At 38.1% G+C, this 19,353-nt stretch overlaps 1 protein-coding gene across 4 annotated transcripts in view; it reads right to left on the bottom strand.

Moving 5' to 3' along the window:
- Positions 1-19,353, bottom strand: part of TARBP1 (TAR (HIV-1) RNA binding protein 1) — a 91,104-nt gene that overhangs the window by 38,868 nt on the left and 32,883 nt on the right. For all 4 annotated transcript variants that reach the window (XM_058542999.1, XM_058543001.1, XM_058543000.1 and 1 more), the window contains exons 13-17: positions 10,353-10,450; positions 6,646-6,807; positions 1,443-1,630; positions 750-1,011; positions 465-653 (exon numbers count right to left, since the gene is read on the bottom strand). In XM_058542999.1, the coding sequence (XP_058398982.1) occupies positions 465-653; positions 750-1,011; positions 1,443-1,630; positions 6,646-6,807; positions 10,353-10,450 (899 nt within the window). The remainder of the gene's footprint in view (positions 1-464; positions 654-749; positions 1,012-1,442; positions 1,631-6,645; positions 6,808-10,352; positions 10,451-19,353) is intronic.

Raw genomic sequence — 19,353 nt, 5'->3', positions numbered from 1 at the left:
GTAGCGGAGCGTGTGCACTTAACCGCTAAGCCACGGGGCTGGCCCTGCACCTACTCTTTTACACCTAACAGATTTTCTTGTTCTTAATTGAAGAAGGTTCAAAATACTTATTGACTGAATGAATAAATAACAAATCTAATACATAGTTACAAATAGAAATCTCTTCTTTCTCGTGTTACAGGTCACACAAATTAAAAAGAAAACAAAAAGTTATCCCATTTTATCTAAAGGAGTCAAATTCATAGAAACAGAAAGTAGAATGGTGGTTACCTGGGGCTGGGAGAGGGAGAAAAGGGGAGTTGTTTCGTGGGTATAGAGTTTCAGTTCCACAAGATAAAAAAAAGTTCTGGAGATCTGTTACAACAATGTGAATATACTTAACACCACTGAGCTGTATACTCAAAAATGGTTAAGATAGTAAATTTTATGTTATGTGTGTTTTACCTCAATTAAAAAAAAGTTACCTCTTTTATTTTGAAATATGCCTGGCCCTTGATTTTTGCAGCAATGGTAAGAACTTTGGTATCAAAAACGAACTGAACAAAAGCTTTCAAATTAGACCAGAATATCAACTGAGTGTTGCTTAAAGAAGATATAACTTTCCAAGCCATGTCAAAAGACTCTATGCAGAGTGATTCAGAGGAGGTCAGAAGCTGGTAGAAAAAAAAAGAAAGAAACAGGTAATTATTTAATTTCAGAAACTGATTTACATTCCTGTATTCTTCAATTCATGTCTCACCATATCTTACCTTGGGAACCAAAATTTTCATGCAATGGAACACGGGTAAAACTTGATCAGAAGGAAGAACTGCGAGGGCGTCTAGTGCAGACTGCAAAGTTCTTATTGGCATTTGAACAGCAGGGAGAATGGGTTCCCGTACTTCACCCTCTGAGGCTGGTATAAGGGTATGATACTTTTTCAACAGGAAAGAGAGGCAGACCCACTGATCGTGAATATATTGTGCAACTATTTTCCCCCATCCTTGGGAAGATGATGGTTCTTCAAAAAAACTGCAACAGAAAATAAAGTCACTATCCCATCCTTCCTTAAGTCTGTCTCAATCTCTTTTATATGTAGTACACTATCCTTCTGAAGAGAGAAAGTAAATTCATCATTAAATATCCTGCCTACCAAAAAAACAAGGAAACCACATAAACCTCAATTTTCTAACTACCCTGAAAGTAAATATTTTCACTCACTCTAAATGATTCGCTGAAAAGTAAATGCAGAAAAGTTAATGGGTTTCCAGTAAGAGAAACGAATAATGTGATAATACATTATCATCCTGAATGATAAGTAATCTTTCCAAAACCCTATAAGTAATGTTGAGCAATCACTAATTATCTCAGTTGTTCCAGTCTCTGAAACAAAAGCGGATTTTTAAACATTAGCAATAAAGATGCCTTTCATGCACATGCTGCACTCTGAGGGGTGAACACACCTGCTTTGCTCTTCTGTGTGGGGCTTCTGTAGCGTCTGATTGAGCTGAAGAGAGGAAAGGAACCTCTCCATGGGTCCAGCATCCAGAGAGTCCAGCTGTAGTTCTGGCTTCTGGTCAATGGCCTCACAGACCATGGCCAAGGCAGCCATACTAACGACTCTCTGAATCTGTCTACCAAGTGTCGGCTCCTAAGGAGAAAATGGAACAATCTATTATTTAACATAAGCAAGTCTTAACCAGTAAGGACCTGAGTGGCCAGTGTATGGAAATCTCATGGCTCCTTTCCCTCTTCCTGTCTGCTACTGAACATAAGAGGGAATCAAAGGAAATCCAATACATGTCATTCAGTTTCACTACTTTTGTACAGATTGGTGGCGAACAAATTTAAAGTGGAAATAAAAATTCAGCAATTCAGACTAAGACATTTGATCTCTTTATTTGGCAGGTGGGTTCCTAGAAGTAGTACATGACAGACTAGATATGTACAGAACCCAAAACTGCATGTGAATTAGTACTTCTCAACCTTTTTCCTACTTGAATATACATTTGGATACAACACTCCTATGGGTGAGTCCTATGTTAACTGTTTGGCTGAAGTATATTAAAAAGAAAAAAAAGGTTCCAGGCATATATATAAATAACTTCTTCAATCAGCTGTATGCTGCTTTTGGAAAGGTGACACAGCAGCATAGCAGTTAAGAGCTGGACTCATGAACCACATCACATGGCCTAGGTCTGAATCCTGGCTGTGCACTCCACAGTCTGACTGTGGACATAGTGAACTTTAGTTTTCTCATCTATAAAACAGGGAAAGAAATAAAATCTACTTCACAGGGTTATTGTGAACATTAAATAAACGGGTTATTTCATGTAAAGCACTTGGAACTCTACACGTAGGAGCCCAAAGGAAGGAAACTAAGACAGCCTGGCTTCATACTTAGAGAAAATAAACAATCTCTAACCAAGAAGCCAGGAGCGCAGGCGAGAACCTAGACATAAAAAATAGCTGCAGGGAGAGACCAAAGCAGTTCTCTCTACTGCTGCCAACCAGTAAACTCTCCACCAGGAAGGAACCTTCTACTTATTCCATACCTTCCTTCACCTCCCAAAATAAGTCAAATATCTCTACAGATAAATTTTACACAGCAGCACTGCCAACATATGAAATAAAATGTAGTGTTACTTTTGAGCCAGTACAATCCCTGTTAACCTTAATGTAATTCAGCAAATTATTAAAGAAAGCAAGCAAATCTTTAAGAATTACTGTGGCATGGTTCATGATTTTGTCTACATTCAAAACTCACAATGTCCTTTCATAACACCAACATACTAATATGCACTGGACATGATGCTAGAACATTAATCAGTCCTTTTATCGTTTTCTTTTAGGACAGTTCTTGAAAACTACTTAAAAATTAGATTATTAAAGCAGTCAAGTAGTTTGTTTTAATTAACAGCCTGGCCTAGACTATGATTCAGCTCAGATTTATTATAGCTAACATTTATTGAGGACCTTCTATGGGCCAGGGACTGTTCTAAAGTTTTAAGATGTATGAGCTTACTTTCATTCTCACATCAATCCTATAGCCCTCATTTTGCAGGTGCAATAAATGAGGCACAGAGAGGTTAAGTGATTTTTCCAAGGTCACATGGCTAGTAAGGATTAAGCCAGGATTCACAGCCAGGAAGTCTAACTCCAAAGCCTGTGTTCTTAACCACTACACTTTATTGCATCATGTTTAAAAAACACCTCCAGGTGCTACAATCTAGTGGAGAAGGCATGAATTACTCCAAAACCAAGTAAGATGAAAATAAACACTGTAATGGAGGCACAAAGAGCAATAGGAAAACAAAGGAAAGCATGAGACACTGATCCAAGAAGGTCTCTAAGAGAAAATGTGGTTTGAGCTGGGCCATGAAGGACAGACCAGATACTGACAAGCGCATATAGGAGGGGAGGGCATTCTTAGCGGAAGGATCAGACAGAATGAAAGCCTAGATGAGGAAGGATGTGACATGTGCTCATGATCTGTGAAACTCTACGTGACAGCCTCGAGTGACTGCAGCATCGGGAGCATTGTGGGAAGGAAGAGAAAAAGCAGTGGACGACCAGGCTAGAAAATGAGATAGAAATGATGAAACTGGACACATTAAAGTGTCCCTTTCTAGTACAAGGGCAAAAGGGCTAGTCCACCATCTGTAGCTAAACAATGTGAAGATTGAAGTCAGCACACCTTTGTTATATATCTAATATTATGATAGGGGCATGATGAGGAGTGACGTCAGCATCATGGCGGAGTGAGCTTTCCCGTGAATTCTTCCCCCACAAAATACAACAAAAGTAACAGCCACAGACCAACAACGGAATCCCAGACAGTGAAAAGCTGGAGCGGAGGGATCCACACTGCCGCACATCTGAGAGCGGAACGTGCTGGGCCCCCGGAGGAAGTGGGGAGAGGTAAGGAGAACTCCGCTCCCTCCCCATCAGATCAGCGATCCGGTCCGCGCGGCTCCCAGAGAGGGGGGAGGGGCGGCCCTCGGCGGGAAACTGTAGCTCTTCGGGCTCTCTCAGCCAGTGGGAAACTCCCGCACAGAGGGCTCAGAGGAGCCACAGGGCTACCATCAACATCTGAGCAACCCAGAGAGCGGATAAAGAGGGGCAAACGAGAAGCCTCCCACGTCAGGGACCCAGAGGGCAAAAGAGAGAGCTCCCCCCTCCCCGCAACCCGGAGTCTGCAGCTCGACCAGATCTAGCGGTCCGAGGCAGACCTGAATAAACTGGACTGGACCCGTGGATCGCAGTGGGGAAAAGAAACAAAACAAAACAAAACAAAACTGCGGATCGCAGCAGAAAAACTGGGGCAGAGCGCAGGGGGCTTAGACTACACAGCCCTTTACCACCAGACAGTGGCGGCAGGTGGAAATTGCAACCAGAGACTTCCAGGATGAGGAAAATCAAAACCAACACAGGAACCACAATGCAAAAATATATGAAATCACCAGACCAGAAACAAAATGACAAGCACCCAGAAATCAACCCCGAAGACACAGAAATCCATAAACTAAATGACAGAGATTTCAAAATAGCTATCATAAAAACACTCAATGAAATACGAGACAACACAGACAAACAATTAAATGAGATTAGGAGTTTCTTCACAAAAGAGATTGAAATCATAAAGAAAAACCTATCAGGGCTGATGGAGATGAAGAACACAATGGAGGAGATAAAGGAGAATCTGGAATCTTTAAAGAACAGAGCTGACAATATGGAGGAAAGAATTAGTACTTTAGAGGATAGGAATACAGATATACTCCAGATGGAAGAAGAGAGAGAACTAAGACTAAAAAGAAATGAAGAAAGACTCCGAGAAATATCGGACTCTATTAGAAAATGTAACATAAGAATTATAGGTATTCCTGAGGGAGAGGAGAGGGAAAGAGGAACAGAGAGCCTATTCAAGGAAATAATAGCTGAAAATTTCCCAAATCTGGGGAAGGAGCAGGAAATACCAGTAAGCGAAGCCAACAGGACTCCTTATATATTAACAGACAAAGGCCTTCACCACGACACCTAGTGGTAAGGCTAGCCAGGGTCAACGACAAAGAAACAATATTAAGGGCAGCTAGACAAAAACAAAAAATAACGTACAAAGGAACTCCCATCAGGCTCTCAGCGGATTTCTCAACAGAAACTTTTCAGGCTAGAAGAGACTGGAATGATATATTCAAAATACTAAAAGACAAAAACTTTCAGCCAAGAATACTCTATCCAGCAAAAATATCCTTCAAATATGATGGAGAAATAGTAACTCTCCCAGATAAACAAAAGCTAAGGGAGTTCATGGCCACGAGACCGCCACTACAAGAAATACTCAAGAAGGCCCTCAGGCCTGAAAACAAGAAGAGAAAGGGAACACAAAGCTTGGAGTAAGGAGAAAAGTAGGTAGACAAAATCAGAGAAATAGTAGATCTTTACCGGAATAGGTTAGCAACCACTTAAATACTAAACTCAAAGATCAAAGGAAGAAATTCACCAAAAATAAATTTAACCTCATCACTGTAAACACACAGCCACAACACAAGATAGAATAAGGTATAACAAGAGCAACTTAGAAGGGGAAGAGGAAAGTGACTGAATTGACTTAGTATAAGGAAATAGGAGGCTATCAGATAATGGACTATCTCATACAGAAGATTTTTCGCCCAAACCTCAAGGTAACCACTAAACAAATAATCAAATTAAAACCACATATGATAAACAAAGAGAAAACTAGAAGAATCATAAGACAGAACAACCAAACTGAATTGGCAGTCCAAAACAAATGGGACAAGAAACAAAGGAAATGCAAAAGAACCAGAAAATAAGTGACAAAACAGCAACATTCAACCCTCATATTTCAATAATTACCCTAAATGTAAATGGATTGAACTCTCCAATCAAAAGATACAGAGTGGCAGGATGGATTAAAAAGCAAGACCCAACAATATGCTGCCTCCAGGAAACACATCTTAGCACTAAAGACAAGCACAGGCTCAGAGTGAAAGGATGGAAGACAATACTCCAAGCTAATGGCAAACAAAAGAAAGCAGGTGTGGCCATACTCATATCACACAAAGTAGACTTCAAGATAAAACAGGTTAAGAAAGACAAAGAAGGGAAATATATAATGATAAAAGGGACACTCCATCAAGAAGACATATCACTTATAAATATATATGCACCCAACATAGGAGCACCAATGTACATAAAACAACTATTAACAAACCTAAAAGGAGAAATCAACAACAACACAATAATAGTAGGGGATCTTAACACCCCACTTACAGCAATGGATAGATCATCCAGACAAAAAGTTAATAAAGAAATATTAGACTTAAATGAAAAACTGGACGAGATGGACCTAGTAGACATATACAGAGCACTCCACCCAAAAACAGCTGACTACACATTCTTCTCAAGCACGCATGGAACATTCTCTAGGATAGACCATATGTTGGGAAACAAAGCAAGCCTCAATAAATTTAATATTATGATAGGAATCCCAATCTTCATCAGATATTATGAACAAAGAATACTATCTTAAAACTTAAATTTCAGCAGATGCTTTTTATGAAATCAAAATATTGTATAATAATCAAATATGTATTCCATGTATGCCTTACTCAGCATAACTACAAACCTTACATCAAAGAGGATTACCTGGCCACTGTCCATCTCTTGGAGATGCCGAATGGATGCATTTTTCAAAGGAGAAATAACCCTCCAAATGCGGTTACCTCTTTTCCACCCAACCTTCACATGGATATTTATAAGCTCAGTTAATACCATCAGGTATAAATGACAGCGATCCAGATCTGAAATCTAAGACAAACAATAAAACATTTAGGCAGGGTCCATGATTTTCACAGAACTACGAGAGTTCAGACAGGAAATAAATTAAGTTTATTTAGAAGTACTAAAACAAGACATTGATGCGGGAAAAAATCATTTCCTCCAAGAAGCCTTCCATGATCTCCCCATGCAGAGCTAAGCACTCCCTTCTCTGTGCTGACACAGTGACTCTGCCCTCAGCACAATTATACCACAAACCACAATTTACGCATCTGACTCCCCACCTTAACAATGAGACCCTGGAAGGCAGAAACTATGTTCTACCAATTCTTGCATCCCAGGGCTAATAATATATCATAAATAATAACAATAACAATTACCACTTCCTTTGTTTCAGGCAGTTTACAATACTCCATTCTTACAAGGAAGATTATGTTCCACTTTCCTAAGACTAAGTTTCAGAGAGGTTAAACAACTTACCCAGCATCTCAGAGCTAGTAAGTGGGAGGGACTGAATTAAACGCAGGTCTTTTTGACTGGGTTCAGTCCCGTTCTACCACTCACCAGCTCTGTGACCTATAGCAAGTGACCTAACCTCTTTAGGCCTCAGATTCCTTATCCATAAAACGGGGAGGGTAATATCTATCTATCACAGAGTCTGTGAAAGAATTAAGTGAGAGAAAGCACGCTAAATGGACTAGCACTGAGTGGTGGCCTTAATTATTATTACTATACCAATTACTACACCTCGGAGGCCTTCAATGGTACACAGGAAGCACACACTTCATTAATTTAATCAGCTTTCACTGAGCAGCCACTATATCCAGGCACTCTGCCAAGCGCTAGGATACAATGCAGACAGAAGGTAACGACTGCAGGACCTGGTGCTAGACTGACCGTATGGGGTGAGAGTGAGGGACAAAGGTGCCAGGGAGGATTCCTAAGTTTGGGGTTTGAGAAACTGGTTAGATGGTGGTACATTCACTGAGAAGGGACCCTGGAGGGGAATCCGGAGAACCTCCTGTAGGAATGATAAGGGGTTCAGTTTTGAATAGCATAAGTGTGAGAAATTCAACTCAAGTTGTAAATAGCAGTTGGCTAAATGGGGGTTAAGCTCAGAAGAGCAATCTGAGGTGGAGACAGATGTGAGGGTCCCTGGCATAAGTGAAGCTGGGGTTGCAGATGAGATCACCAAGACAGAGGAAAGAGGGGGCCAGGGCCAAGCTTTAGAAAGCTCCAAGTTTCAAGGCTACATAGTAGAGAATGGACATTCAAAGGAAAATTAATGGGGGTAATGGCCAGAGAGATGGGGGAAAACCAGGAGAGGATGATGTCACAGAAGCTTAGGAGGGCTAGTGTTTCAAGGGGAAAGTGGTCAACAGTGCTCAATGGAGTAGAGTCAAGAGAAATGTGGTTTGAAAAGTGTCCATTAGGTTTATGACACAGGAGTCACTGACAGCTTCACAGAGCCATTTCTGCGTCATGATAGAGGTAGAATGAAGTAGAGCAATCTGTTTACGTAATAACTTACAAAGAGAAGGAAATAGGGTGCTAGAGGGAACATGGAATTGAGAGAGAGTTCTTTTAAGAGGAGGGACTCTTAAAGCTGTTTCATAGCTCAGGAAAACAATCCAGGAGAAAAGAAGAGGTTGAAAATACAAGAAGGAGAGAGGATAATCAATAGTGTCAAGTCCCTGAGAAAAGGGAAGCAGATGAAATCCAGCTGCCTTACTCCATTGGAGCAGAGGAAGGCAAGGAGGACGGATTCAGGTGTGGGGGGCGTAGAGACATCTGACAGACAGAAATTGAGGTGATTCTGTCTGGTGGCTACTGTTTCCTCTGTGAAGCAAAGGTGAGGCAGCTGTGTGCTGGAGCCAGCCCGCACTGCAAGGATGACCATTCATCTCTCTCTGATTCAGCAGCTTGAAATCAGCCATGGAAATTGATAAATACTACAAATCAGGGCTTTTTCCCCTGAGAGCTGGTTGTTAAACACTGACCATCACACCGCCGAGGTGAGGGAAAGTGGGGGAAGAGATTTTTATTAAACTCTAAGCTACCAAACAAATGTACTTAATTGGGAATTCTAATACCTAATTTATTAAAGAGTGAATTTTTCCCAGTAATTGTAAACTATCATAAACTGAGTTTACTTTTTTATTTTGTTAGGAATATTAGCCCTGAGCTAACATCCATTGCCAATCCTGTCTTTTTGCTGAGAAAGACTGGCCCTGGGCTAATATCCGTGCTCATCTTCCTCTACTTTATATGGGACACGGCCACAGCATGGTTTGATAAGCAGTGCGTCGGTCTGCGTCCGGGATCCAAACCTGTGAACCCTGGGCCTCTGAAGTGGAGCATGAGAATTTAACCATTACGCCACCAGGTTGGCCCCCTGAATTTACTTTTTAAAATCTCTGCATCTAAAAGATAAAATCACATTAACTTTTCCCTTTTTAAAGTTATTTTTAGTTTCAAATTCCAAACAAACAAAAATATTTATGTCATAAAATGGGTACAAGGAGGTTCATTATATATCTTTTGTGTGTGTCTGAAAATTTCCATAATAAAAAGGTAAAATAATACTCATGATAATAAAGTGATGTTGGAGCAAATCAAACAAAAAAAGTTACTTCTTTATTAAATGCCTTCTTGGAAATTTAGGTGTAGCAAAACTACTATTAACAACTTCTTAATAAGAAGAAAGCTAAAGATAAACCCTCCCCTTTTTTCTTCTTATATTTTTATAGAGTTTTTTATTTATATTTTTGCCTTCCTATCATAACATCTCAGGTCTTTCCGTATAAAATTTGTCTTTTTACATTTTTACACCTGCTTACCAGCTATCAAACAAAACAAACTTAATTAGGTATTGTTACGATCAGTATATGTTCTCATTTTATTGATAATCTAATGATTCTAATTGCTTCCACATTTTCCCTAGAGATTTCAACCAAAAAAAAATTAAGACTAATAGGCATTTTTGTAAGAATTGGTATTTTTAAAATATTCTTGAAGAAAGGAGGAAAAAAACTTCATTAATTTTTTTCGAATGTCCTAGTAAGAACAAATATGTGGAGAGTAGAGACAGAGAAGATAGCTACATTCACAGAGCATCCTCTTTACCTCAGACGTATTGTTCCCAACTCTAATTGCATTTCAGAATCACTTACAGAGCTTTAAAAATACACATGTACTGATACCCGGTCCCATCCCAAACCTGCCAAATCTCTGGATTCCGGGACCAAATATGCATTGAATATGCTAAGCACTTCAAATACATTATACTGTTTGAAACTCTCTAAGCCCTGGGAAGCAGATGTATTTTCTCCATTTTGCAGATGAGGAAACTGAAGCTGAGAAGCTACATAACCTTCTCAAGGTCACAGGCATTACACAGATAGAACTGGAACTAGGAGACTCCAAATCTTAAATTGTTTCTGCTTCCTAAGGTCGCTTCTCAAGAAACTATCACATTAAAGTAATTTTCTTTTCAATTTAATACTGTGCCTGCCAGTCAGTAATCACTCAAATATTAACAAAAAGAATGAAAAGTTACTCCAATGAGTACTTACACTGCTTAGTTCATTCATAGTAAGTCTTCTGAGAATAAATTCAGAAATGCTCTCTGTAGTAGACATGACAAAGTTCTGAAGAAGAGTAAATACCTCATCTGTATGGGAAAAAAAGAGTGCAACTAAAATAAAAGAAATAAGTTATTTGGTACAAAATACACCAGATATTCTAGTAAAAGTACAACTATGTTAATCATACGGGTGAATCACCAAAAATGAATTCCAATAAGACAATATTCATCAATACACGGAGAAAGCTATCAAACCTGGACGGAATTTTTGAAGCAGCTACTTGAAGACTCCAAAAGGTAAAAAGTAGCAGACGGATTCAGGAAGAAGTCACATTGAACAGCAGTGGGTTTACTCTGGTCTTCCTACAGACTGGAACCAGAGGCAGGAGCAGTCAAAAAAGCGGGCAGCAGAATGGGCCCCAACTTTCTGGTCAAAGAAGGAAAAAGGGAAACCCCAGGGAAGCAGCCAGTGAGTCCATACGAGATTCCACAGAGGGAGGCGCTCAGGAAAAAGGGCCCCAGAAAGTGGTTTATGAACTCCTGGGCTCCCCCGAGCTACTACACCTGGATCTGATACCACTCAGTAGACCACAGACTAACGGAGCAACAACTGCCCAGGCCCCAGACTGGCACTAATAGATAGAACACAGGGGCAGAGGTCAAGAGAGCACTGCAAAGTATTTGAAACAAAACTGACAGTGGAAGCAATACCCAGAAAAGCTGGTCTGAGTTGAAGCCTGAACCTAATCAGGCTGACTGACTGCTCAACAAAATAACAACATTCTCCACAGGATTTAAACAAGATCCAGAGTCTCATAATATAATATTCAAAATATCTAGGGTACAATCCAAAATAACTGGGCCATAAAGCATCAGGAAATTCCTAGGAAAAGACAATCTACAAACGACAATACTGAGATGATGTTGATGTTAGAATAATGTGACAAAGACTTTACAGCAGCTACTATAAAAATGCTTCAACAATCAAGCAAGAACACTCTTGAAACAAATAAAAAAATAGAAAGTCTCAGCAAAGAAAGAGAAGATATACACAAAAGTCAAACAGAAATTTTATAACTGAAAAGGATAAGAATTGAAATAAAAAAACCCTCACTGGATGGGATCAATAACAGAAAGGAGATGCAAGAGAAAAGAGTCAGTGAACTTGAAAACAGATCAATAAAATATGCAATCTGAACAAGAGAGGGAAAAAAGTGATTAAAAAAATAAACAGAGCCTCAGAGACCTGTGGGATAATAATAAAGATCTAATATTCATATCATTAGAGTCCCATAAGGAGAAAGGCTGGTGCTGAAAAAAATATTTGAATAAAAAAATGGCGGAAACTTTCCAAATTTGGTAAGGAGTATAAACCTACAGATTCAAGAAGTTCAGGGAACCCAAAAGCGAATAAGCCCAAAGAAATTCATGCCCAGAAACAGTATAACCAAACTGCTGAAAACTAACACAAAGAAACAATCCTGAAGGCAGAGAAAAACAATATATTACCTAGGGGAAGAGGAATTTTAATTATTTCAGAGTTCTAATGAGAAACCATGGAGGCCAGAAGCAAATGGAACATTTTTAAATTGCTGAAAGAAAAGATCTATCAAACCATCCAGCAAAAATATTCTTCAGAAGGTGAAATAAAGACATTCTCAGATGAAGGAAAACTAAGAGAATTCATTGCCAACAAGCCTGTTCCAAAAGAAATGCTAAAAGAATTTTTTTCAAGCAAAAGGGATAGGATGCCATAAGGAAATATGGGAACATCAAGAATGAAAAAAGCAAAAGAAACTGTAAATGGCTGAGTAAATATAATAGGCTATTCTTTTGCTGAGTTCTTTAAAATTTGTGTGATGGCTGAAAGCAAAAATTCTGACATTGTCTGGTAGGATTTTCAACAAATGCAGATATAAGACAACTATAACAGATGGAGGAGGAGGGTAAAGGGACCTACAAGGTGGTAAAGTTTCTACATTCACTTCAAGTGGTAAAATATTAATTCTAAATAAACTGTGAAAAGTTAAGTATGCATATTATAATCCCTAGAGAAATCATAAAAAAATCTTTTGGATATCTTTGGACAAAAAAATCTTTGGACATCTAGTAAAAAATGCAATAGATAAATTAACATGGAATAAGAAATAATGTTCAAACTGCCCAAAAGAAGCCAAAAAAGGGGAAAGAGAGAGATGAAAAACAGAAGGAATAAATAAAATACAAAAAATAAAATGACAGACCTAAATCCAAACATATGTTAAGTAGTTACATTAAATGAAAATGGTCTAACCAATTAAAAGACAGAGACTGTTAGAATGGATAAAAAATCAAGAACCAACTATATGCTGTCTATAAGAAATTAACTTCAAATATAATGATCTACATAGAATAAAAGGCCAGAAAAAAATACACTATGCAAATTATAATCAAAAGAAAGTATGAGTGCTTATACTACTATCAGAGAAACTAGACTTCAGAGTAAAGAAAATAAGCAGGAATAAAAAGGGACAATACATAATGATAAAAGAGTCAACTCACAAAAAAAACCTCACAATCCTAAATGCAAATGCACCTAACAAGAGAACTTCAAAATACATGAAGCAAAACTGACAGAACTAAAAGGAGAGAAAGACAAATTCAAAATTATAGTTGATGTCAACATTCCTCTCTCAGCAATAGAAAGAGTAAACAGAAAATCAGCAAGGATATAAAACTGAAAAACACTATGAAACTCTTAGATATAAATGACATTTATAGAACACTCAACAATAGTAGAATACACATTCTTTCAAATTTATATGGAACACTCACCAAGACAGACCATATCTTAGATCATAAACCAAACCTTAACAAATTTTAAAAACTGAAATTGTACAAACTATACTCTCTGACCGTAATGGGATTAAATTAAAAAGCAATAACAGAAAGATAACTGGAAAATCTCCAGATACATTTCTAAATAATTCATGAGTCAAAGAGAAAGTAAGTCTCAAGAAAAGTTAGAAAATATTTTGAACAGAAAATACAACATACCAAAAAGTGTGGGATGCAGTTAAGGCAAAACTTAAGAGGAAAATTTATAGCATTAGATGTCATTTTAAAAAAGAAGATCTAAAATCAATAATCTAGGCTTCCATTATTAAAAAAGGCAAAATAAACCAAAGCAAGCAGAAAAATGCAAACGAGAAACAGAAATAATGAAATTGAACACAGAAAAATCAATAGAGAAAATCAATGAAACCAAAAGCTGGTTCTTTCAAAAGGTCAATAAAATTGATAAACCACTTAGAGAGACAGAGAGAAGGAGGACACAAATTACCACCATCAGGAATAGAAAAGGATATTACTACAGACCCCAGACCCTGCAGGCATTAAAAGGATAAGGGAATACTATGAACAACTCTAGAAATATACCTGTCCCCATTCACAAATGACATGATTGTCTACAAAGGAAATTCCAAGGAATCTATTTAAAAAACTCCAACTAATAAATGCTTCAGCAAGGTCACAGGATACAAGGTCAACACACAAAAATCAATCATTTTTCTGTATACTAGTAATGTACAAGTGAAAACCAAAAATTTAAAAAATGTATCAATTTACAATAGTTTCCCCTCAAAAGAAATACTTAGGTATAAATCTAACAAAACCTGTACAAGATATATATGCTGAAAACCGTAAAACTCGGATGAAAGAAATCAAAAACAACCTAAATAAGTCAAGAGACATACTATATTCATGGATTAAAAGTCAATATAATAAAGAAGGCAATTGTCCACAAATTGATCTGTAGATTTAATGCAATTCCAATCAAAATTCTAGCAGGATTTTTTTTGTAAATACAGACAAGCTGATTATAAAGTTTATAACGAAAGGCAAAGGAACTAGAATAGCTAGAAATATTTTTGACAAAGAAGAAGAAATTTGAGAGAATCACACTATCTATTTTAAGACTTATTGTAAATCTACAGTAACCAAAACAGTGTGGTATTGGCAAAGAATAAACATATAGATCAATAGAACAGAATAGTCCAGAAACAGATTCTCACAAATATAGCCAATTAATTATTTTTAAACCACTGTATTGAAACATGGTTTGCATAACATACACCCATTAAAAGTGTATAATTCAACGGTATCTAGTACAGTCACAGAAATGTGAAACCATCACTATAGTCAATTTTAGAACATTTTCATCCCCACAAAGAGAAACTTCATATCCTTTAGCCAGCAATCCCATAACCCCCATCCCCTCCCAGGACTAAGCAACCACTGATCTACTTTCTGTCTCTATAGATTTACCTATTCTAGACATTTCATATAAATGGAATCACATAATATGTGGTTTTCTGTGACTGGTTTCTTTCCCTTAACATAATGTTTTCAAAGTTCATCCATGTTGTAGCATATATTAGTACTTCATTCCTTTTTACGGTGGAATATAGATGTACCACATATTGTTTATCCATTCATCCAACCATCTACTTTGGATTGTTTCCACCATGGTCAATTAATTTTTGACAAAAAGTACAAAACAACTCAACAGAGAAAGGACAGTCCTGTCAACAAATGGCGCTGGAGCAACTGGGTATCCATGGGCAAAAAAATGAACCTCAACCTAAACCTTACACCTTAAAAAATCAACTCAAAATGTATCATAGATCTAAAAATAAAAACCGATAAAATATTTATAGGAAAAAGAGAAAATCCGATGTGACCTGGGGTTAAGGCAAATATTTCTGAAACATGATATCTAATGCACAATCCATAAAACAAAACAAAAAAATAAAATGCACTTCATCAAAATTGAAACTTGTGCTCTACAAAACACACTGCTAAGGGAATGAAAAGACAAGCTGGAAGAGAGGGAGAAAATATTCATAAATCACATATCCAACAAAGGACGTGTATCCAGAATATATAATAAACTCTCATTATATACATTTCATACAAGAGTATGAAAACAACCCAATTCAAAAATAGGCAAAAGATCTGAACAAGTGTCTGTCACAAAATGCTGTATCTATCACTCTTAGAAATGTTCACTTTTTAAAAGATTACCTACTGCATTAAAAATTACGGCATTAACTTTAAATTTTTGTGTTACCTATTATAAACGAGAGTATTATATGGCCTCTGAAGTATCTCATGAGTCACTTGCCAGGTCAAGAAGCCACCAGCAAATGACTGGAAAGTAAAGCTTTTTACTAAAAAAGTAAGAACCATAACCAGTGAATATGGTAACAACTGAATACTCTGGTAAGAACAGAATACTCCTCTCTTCTATATTCTCTGCCTTTTCTTTCTCCTATATATACTAAACTCCTTAAATCTCAAACTTATATTAATAGCATAAAGAAAATTTACTTTCCTCAGATACATTCAAACCCATTAGATTAAAATAAATTTAATTTACCCGATTACAAGGGAAAGCTTAGAGCGTGAAGAACAGAGAACAAAGTGATGTGAAAAGAAGTAGCTGCTGTTAATGTTTCCAATATTATCATCACCACCATGGTGGTTCCTATGAATTACCACAATACAGAAGAACCTCTCTTTCACTCTCAAGTCAAACCCTCAGTCACTGCCATATCTCTAAATTAACACCCCACCACAGCAACATATAAACTGCATGCAAAGATGCAACCAGGATGGTGTTTATAGTTTTGTTTCCTACTCTGTGCCTCATATAATTGACAGTGGTCAACTGAATCCCAAAAGAAGTGGTCCCAGAATTGGTCAAAAAGCTATCTCAGTCAAAATCATGAGATACCACATCATAGCCATTAGGATGGTCATTATGAAAAAAAAAAACAAAAGCAAGTGTTGGTGAGGATATGGAGAAATTGGAACCCTTGTGCGTTGCTGATTGGAATGTAAAATGGTGCAGCCACTATGAAAAACAGAATGGCAGTTCCTCAAAAACTAAACATAGAATTAGCATACGATCTAGCAATTCCACTTCTGGGTATATACCCCAAAAAAGTGAAACCAGGGACTTGAACAGATGTTTGTACACCAATGTTCACAGTAGCATTATTTGCATAGCCAAAAGGTGGAAACAACCCACATTTCCATCAACAGATGAATAAACAAAATATAGCATATACGTACACTGGAGTATCATTCAGACTTAAAAATAAATGAAATTCTGACACATGCTACAACATGGATGAACCTTGAAGACATTATGCTAAGTGAAATAAGCCCAACACAAAAGCACAAATACTGTATGATTCCACTTATATGAGGTACCTAGAGGAGTCAAATTCATAGAGACAGAAAGTAGAACAGTGGTTACCAGGGGCTGGCAAGGGGGCAAGAATGGGGAGTTATTGTCTACTAGGTACAGAGATTCAGTTTGTCATGATGAAAAAGTTCTGGAGATGGATGGTGGTGATGGCTGTACAACAGTGTGAACGTACTTCATGTCACTGAACTGTACACTTAAAAATAGTTAAAGTGAGGGCCGGCCCCGTGGTGCAGTGGTTAAGTACGTGCGTTCCGCTGCTGACGGCCTGGGTTCGGATCCCGGGCGTGAACTGGCACACCGCTTGTCAGGCCATGCTGTGGCAGCGACCCATATAAAGTGGAGGAAGATGGGCACGGATGTTAGCCCAGGGCCAGTCTTCCTCAGCAAAAAAAGAGGAGGATTGGCAGATGTTAGCACAGGGTTGATCTTCCTCATTAAAAAAAAAAAAAGGTTAAAGTGTAAATTTTATGTTATATATATATTTTACCACAATTTAAAAAAATAAAAGCTATCTCAGGAAGAAAAGTACAAATAGACACAAGAGATTAATCAAGGCCAGAAAACAGAAGCACAAGGAAAAAAGTGAGACTCCGCAAAAAGCATCAAATACACTATCGAGACAAATTCAGCAAGCAGTTAGGACAGAAGTGTGTTTGTTTAAGGCCAGTTACTTTGGCCCGTATAATCCAATGTAACTAAAGGGAGAGTTATAACTAAAAATCTATTTCCTCAAATATAAAAATAAACATTTTATAGTTATTCTGAATTTTAAAAAAATAACCACTGGAACATCATTTTACAAAAATTCTTCATTTATGTACATATGGGTGCATGATCCATGAATCTGATCTCATTAGATATAGTCTGAGATGGCGTTATATAACACAGACTGCGTTCTATTTACACAGCCACACTGATGTTTTCACTTTAAATTCACGATCACTCGCTGAGTGCATCCCTAGTGCTTCCCAGCAAGCCTACAACATTTCCCTAGTCCATTTACTAACCTCTTTCCCAAATATTCACACTTCCTCAAACTTCCAACACTTCCTTCTCCATCCTCACTGTTTCCTCTTTCACTAAGAAAACAGAATAAATCAGAAGAGAATTTCTACAACGTCCTACATCCACCTGCCGAACTGCACCTGCCTTCCTATCAGTGCTCCCGTCTAAGACCAGCCTCTCCGCCTGTGCCCTGCATCCCGTGCACTTCCACTGCCTCTTGGACACCAACAAGCAAATGTCGCCCTCCTCGCAACTTCAAAATTTCCCTCTACTGAATCATTTCAATCAGCACATAAACATTACTTTCTCCCTCTGAAGAAAATAAAACTTCTCTTATCCGACCAGCAACTGCCCCATTTCTGTGTTCCACTATACACAAAACCCCTTGAAAGAGCTCTCTATACTCAGTATCCGTTCCTCTCCATGAGCTGTCCCTTCCCCACCACCTCAAAATTGCTTCTGTCAAGGTCACCACTGATTTCCATGTTACTAAAACCAATGGTCAATTCTCGGTCCTTATTTTAGTTGTTCAGCAGCATTCGATGCAGTTATCACTCCTTCCTCCTGGAATCACTTTCTTCACTGGCTTCCAGGATATCACATTCTCCTGGCTTTTCTCTTCTCTTGCTGTAGTAAATTCCTCCCACATATCCTTTGCTGGTTCCTCTTCATCTCCCCAACCTCTAGACATTGGTGTTCCCATGGACTTGGACCTCTTCTTCATCTACACTTGCTCTTTTGATGTTCTCATCCCGTCTCATGGCTTTCAAGACCACCTATATGCTAATGACACCCGTTTCTCTCTCTAACTATACTTCTCCTTGAACTCCAGACTCATAAGGTCAATGCCAACTCAACACCTCCCCTAGGATAGCTAAAAGGTATCTCACACTTAAACTATCCAAAACAGAACGTGTCATCTTTACTCCAAAACCTTCTCTAACTCCAGTCTTTCTAACCTCAGTCAAAAGCAACTCCATCTGTCCAACTTCTCCAAGAATCAAGTAACATTTGAGTTCTGCTTTTTCTTACAGCACACATCCAACCTACCAGCAAATCCCGTTGGAAGAACCATCAAAACACATCCATATAAAGAAGATGTGGTACATATACACAATGGAATACTACTCAGCCATAAGAAACGATGAAATCCAGCCATTTGTGACAACATGGATGGACATTGAGGGTATTATGCAAAGTGAAATAAGTCAGAGGGAGAAGGTCAAATACCATACACTCATTAAGTGCTAGATAATAACAACAGCAAACAAACACATAAAGACAGAGATTGGATTGGTGGTTACCAGAGGGGAAGGGGGGAAGGGAGGAGGGCGAAAGGGATAATTAGGCACATGTGTGTGGTGATGGGTTGTAATTAGTATTTGGGTGGTGAACGTGATGTAATCTATGCAGAAATAGAAGTATAATGCTGTACATCTGAAATTTATGCAATGTTATAAACCAATGTTACTGCAATAAACAAAAAATTAAAAAAAAAAATACATCCATAATCTTAACACACTCACTGCACCCATGGCTATGCCTGGGACAAGCTTAGTGCTTGTCTTCCGCCTCTTGCCCCCGCTGCTCTGTAGTTTACTCTTGACACTACAGCCAGAGTGAGCTTGTTAAAACTTACATCAGATCTCATCACTCCTCAGCTCAGAACCCTCTAAGAAAAGCCATACCCTTAAAATGGCCCACAACGTCCTACACAACAGTTGCCACT

This window comes from Diceros bicornis, chromosome 6 (genome assembly GCF_020826845.1).
Source record: "Diceros bicornis minor isolate mBicDic1 chromosome 6, mDicBic1.mat.cur, whole genome shotgun sequence".
NCBI classification, from domain to species: Eukaryota; Metazoa; Chordata; class Mammalia; order Perissodactyla; family Rhinocerotidae; genus Diceros; species Diceros bicornis.
This window is presented reverse-complemented; position numbering and strand designations above follow the sequence as displayed.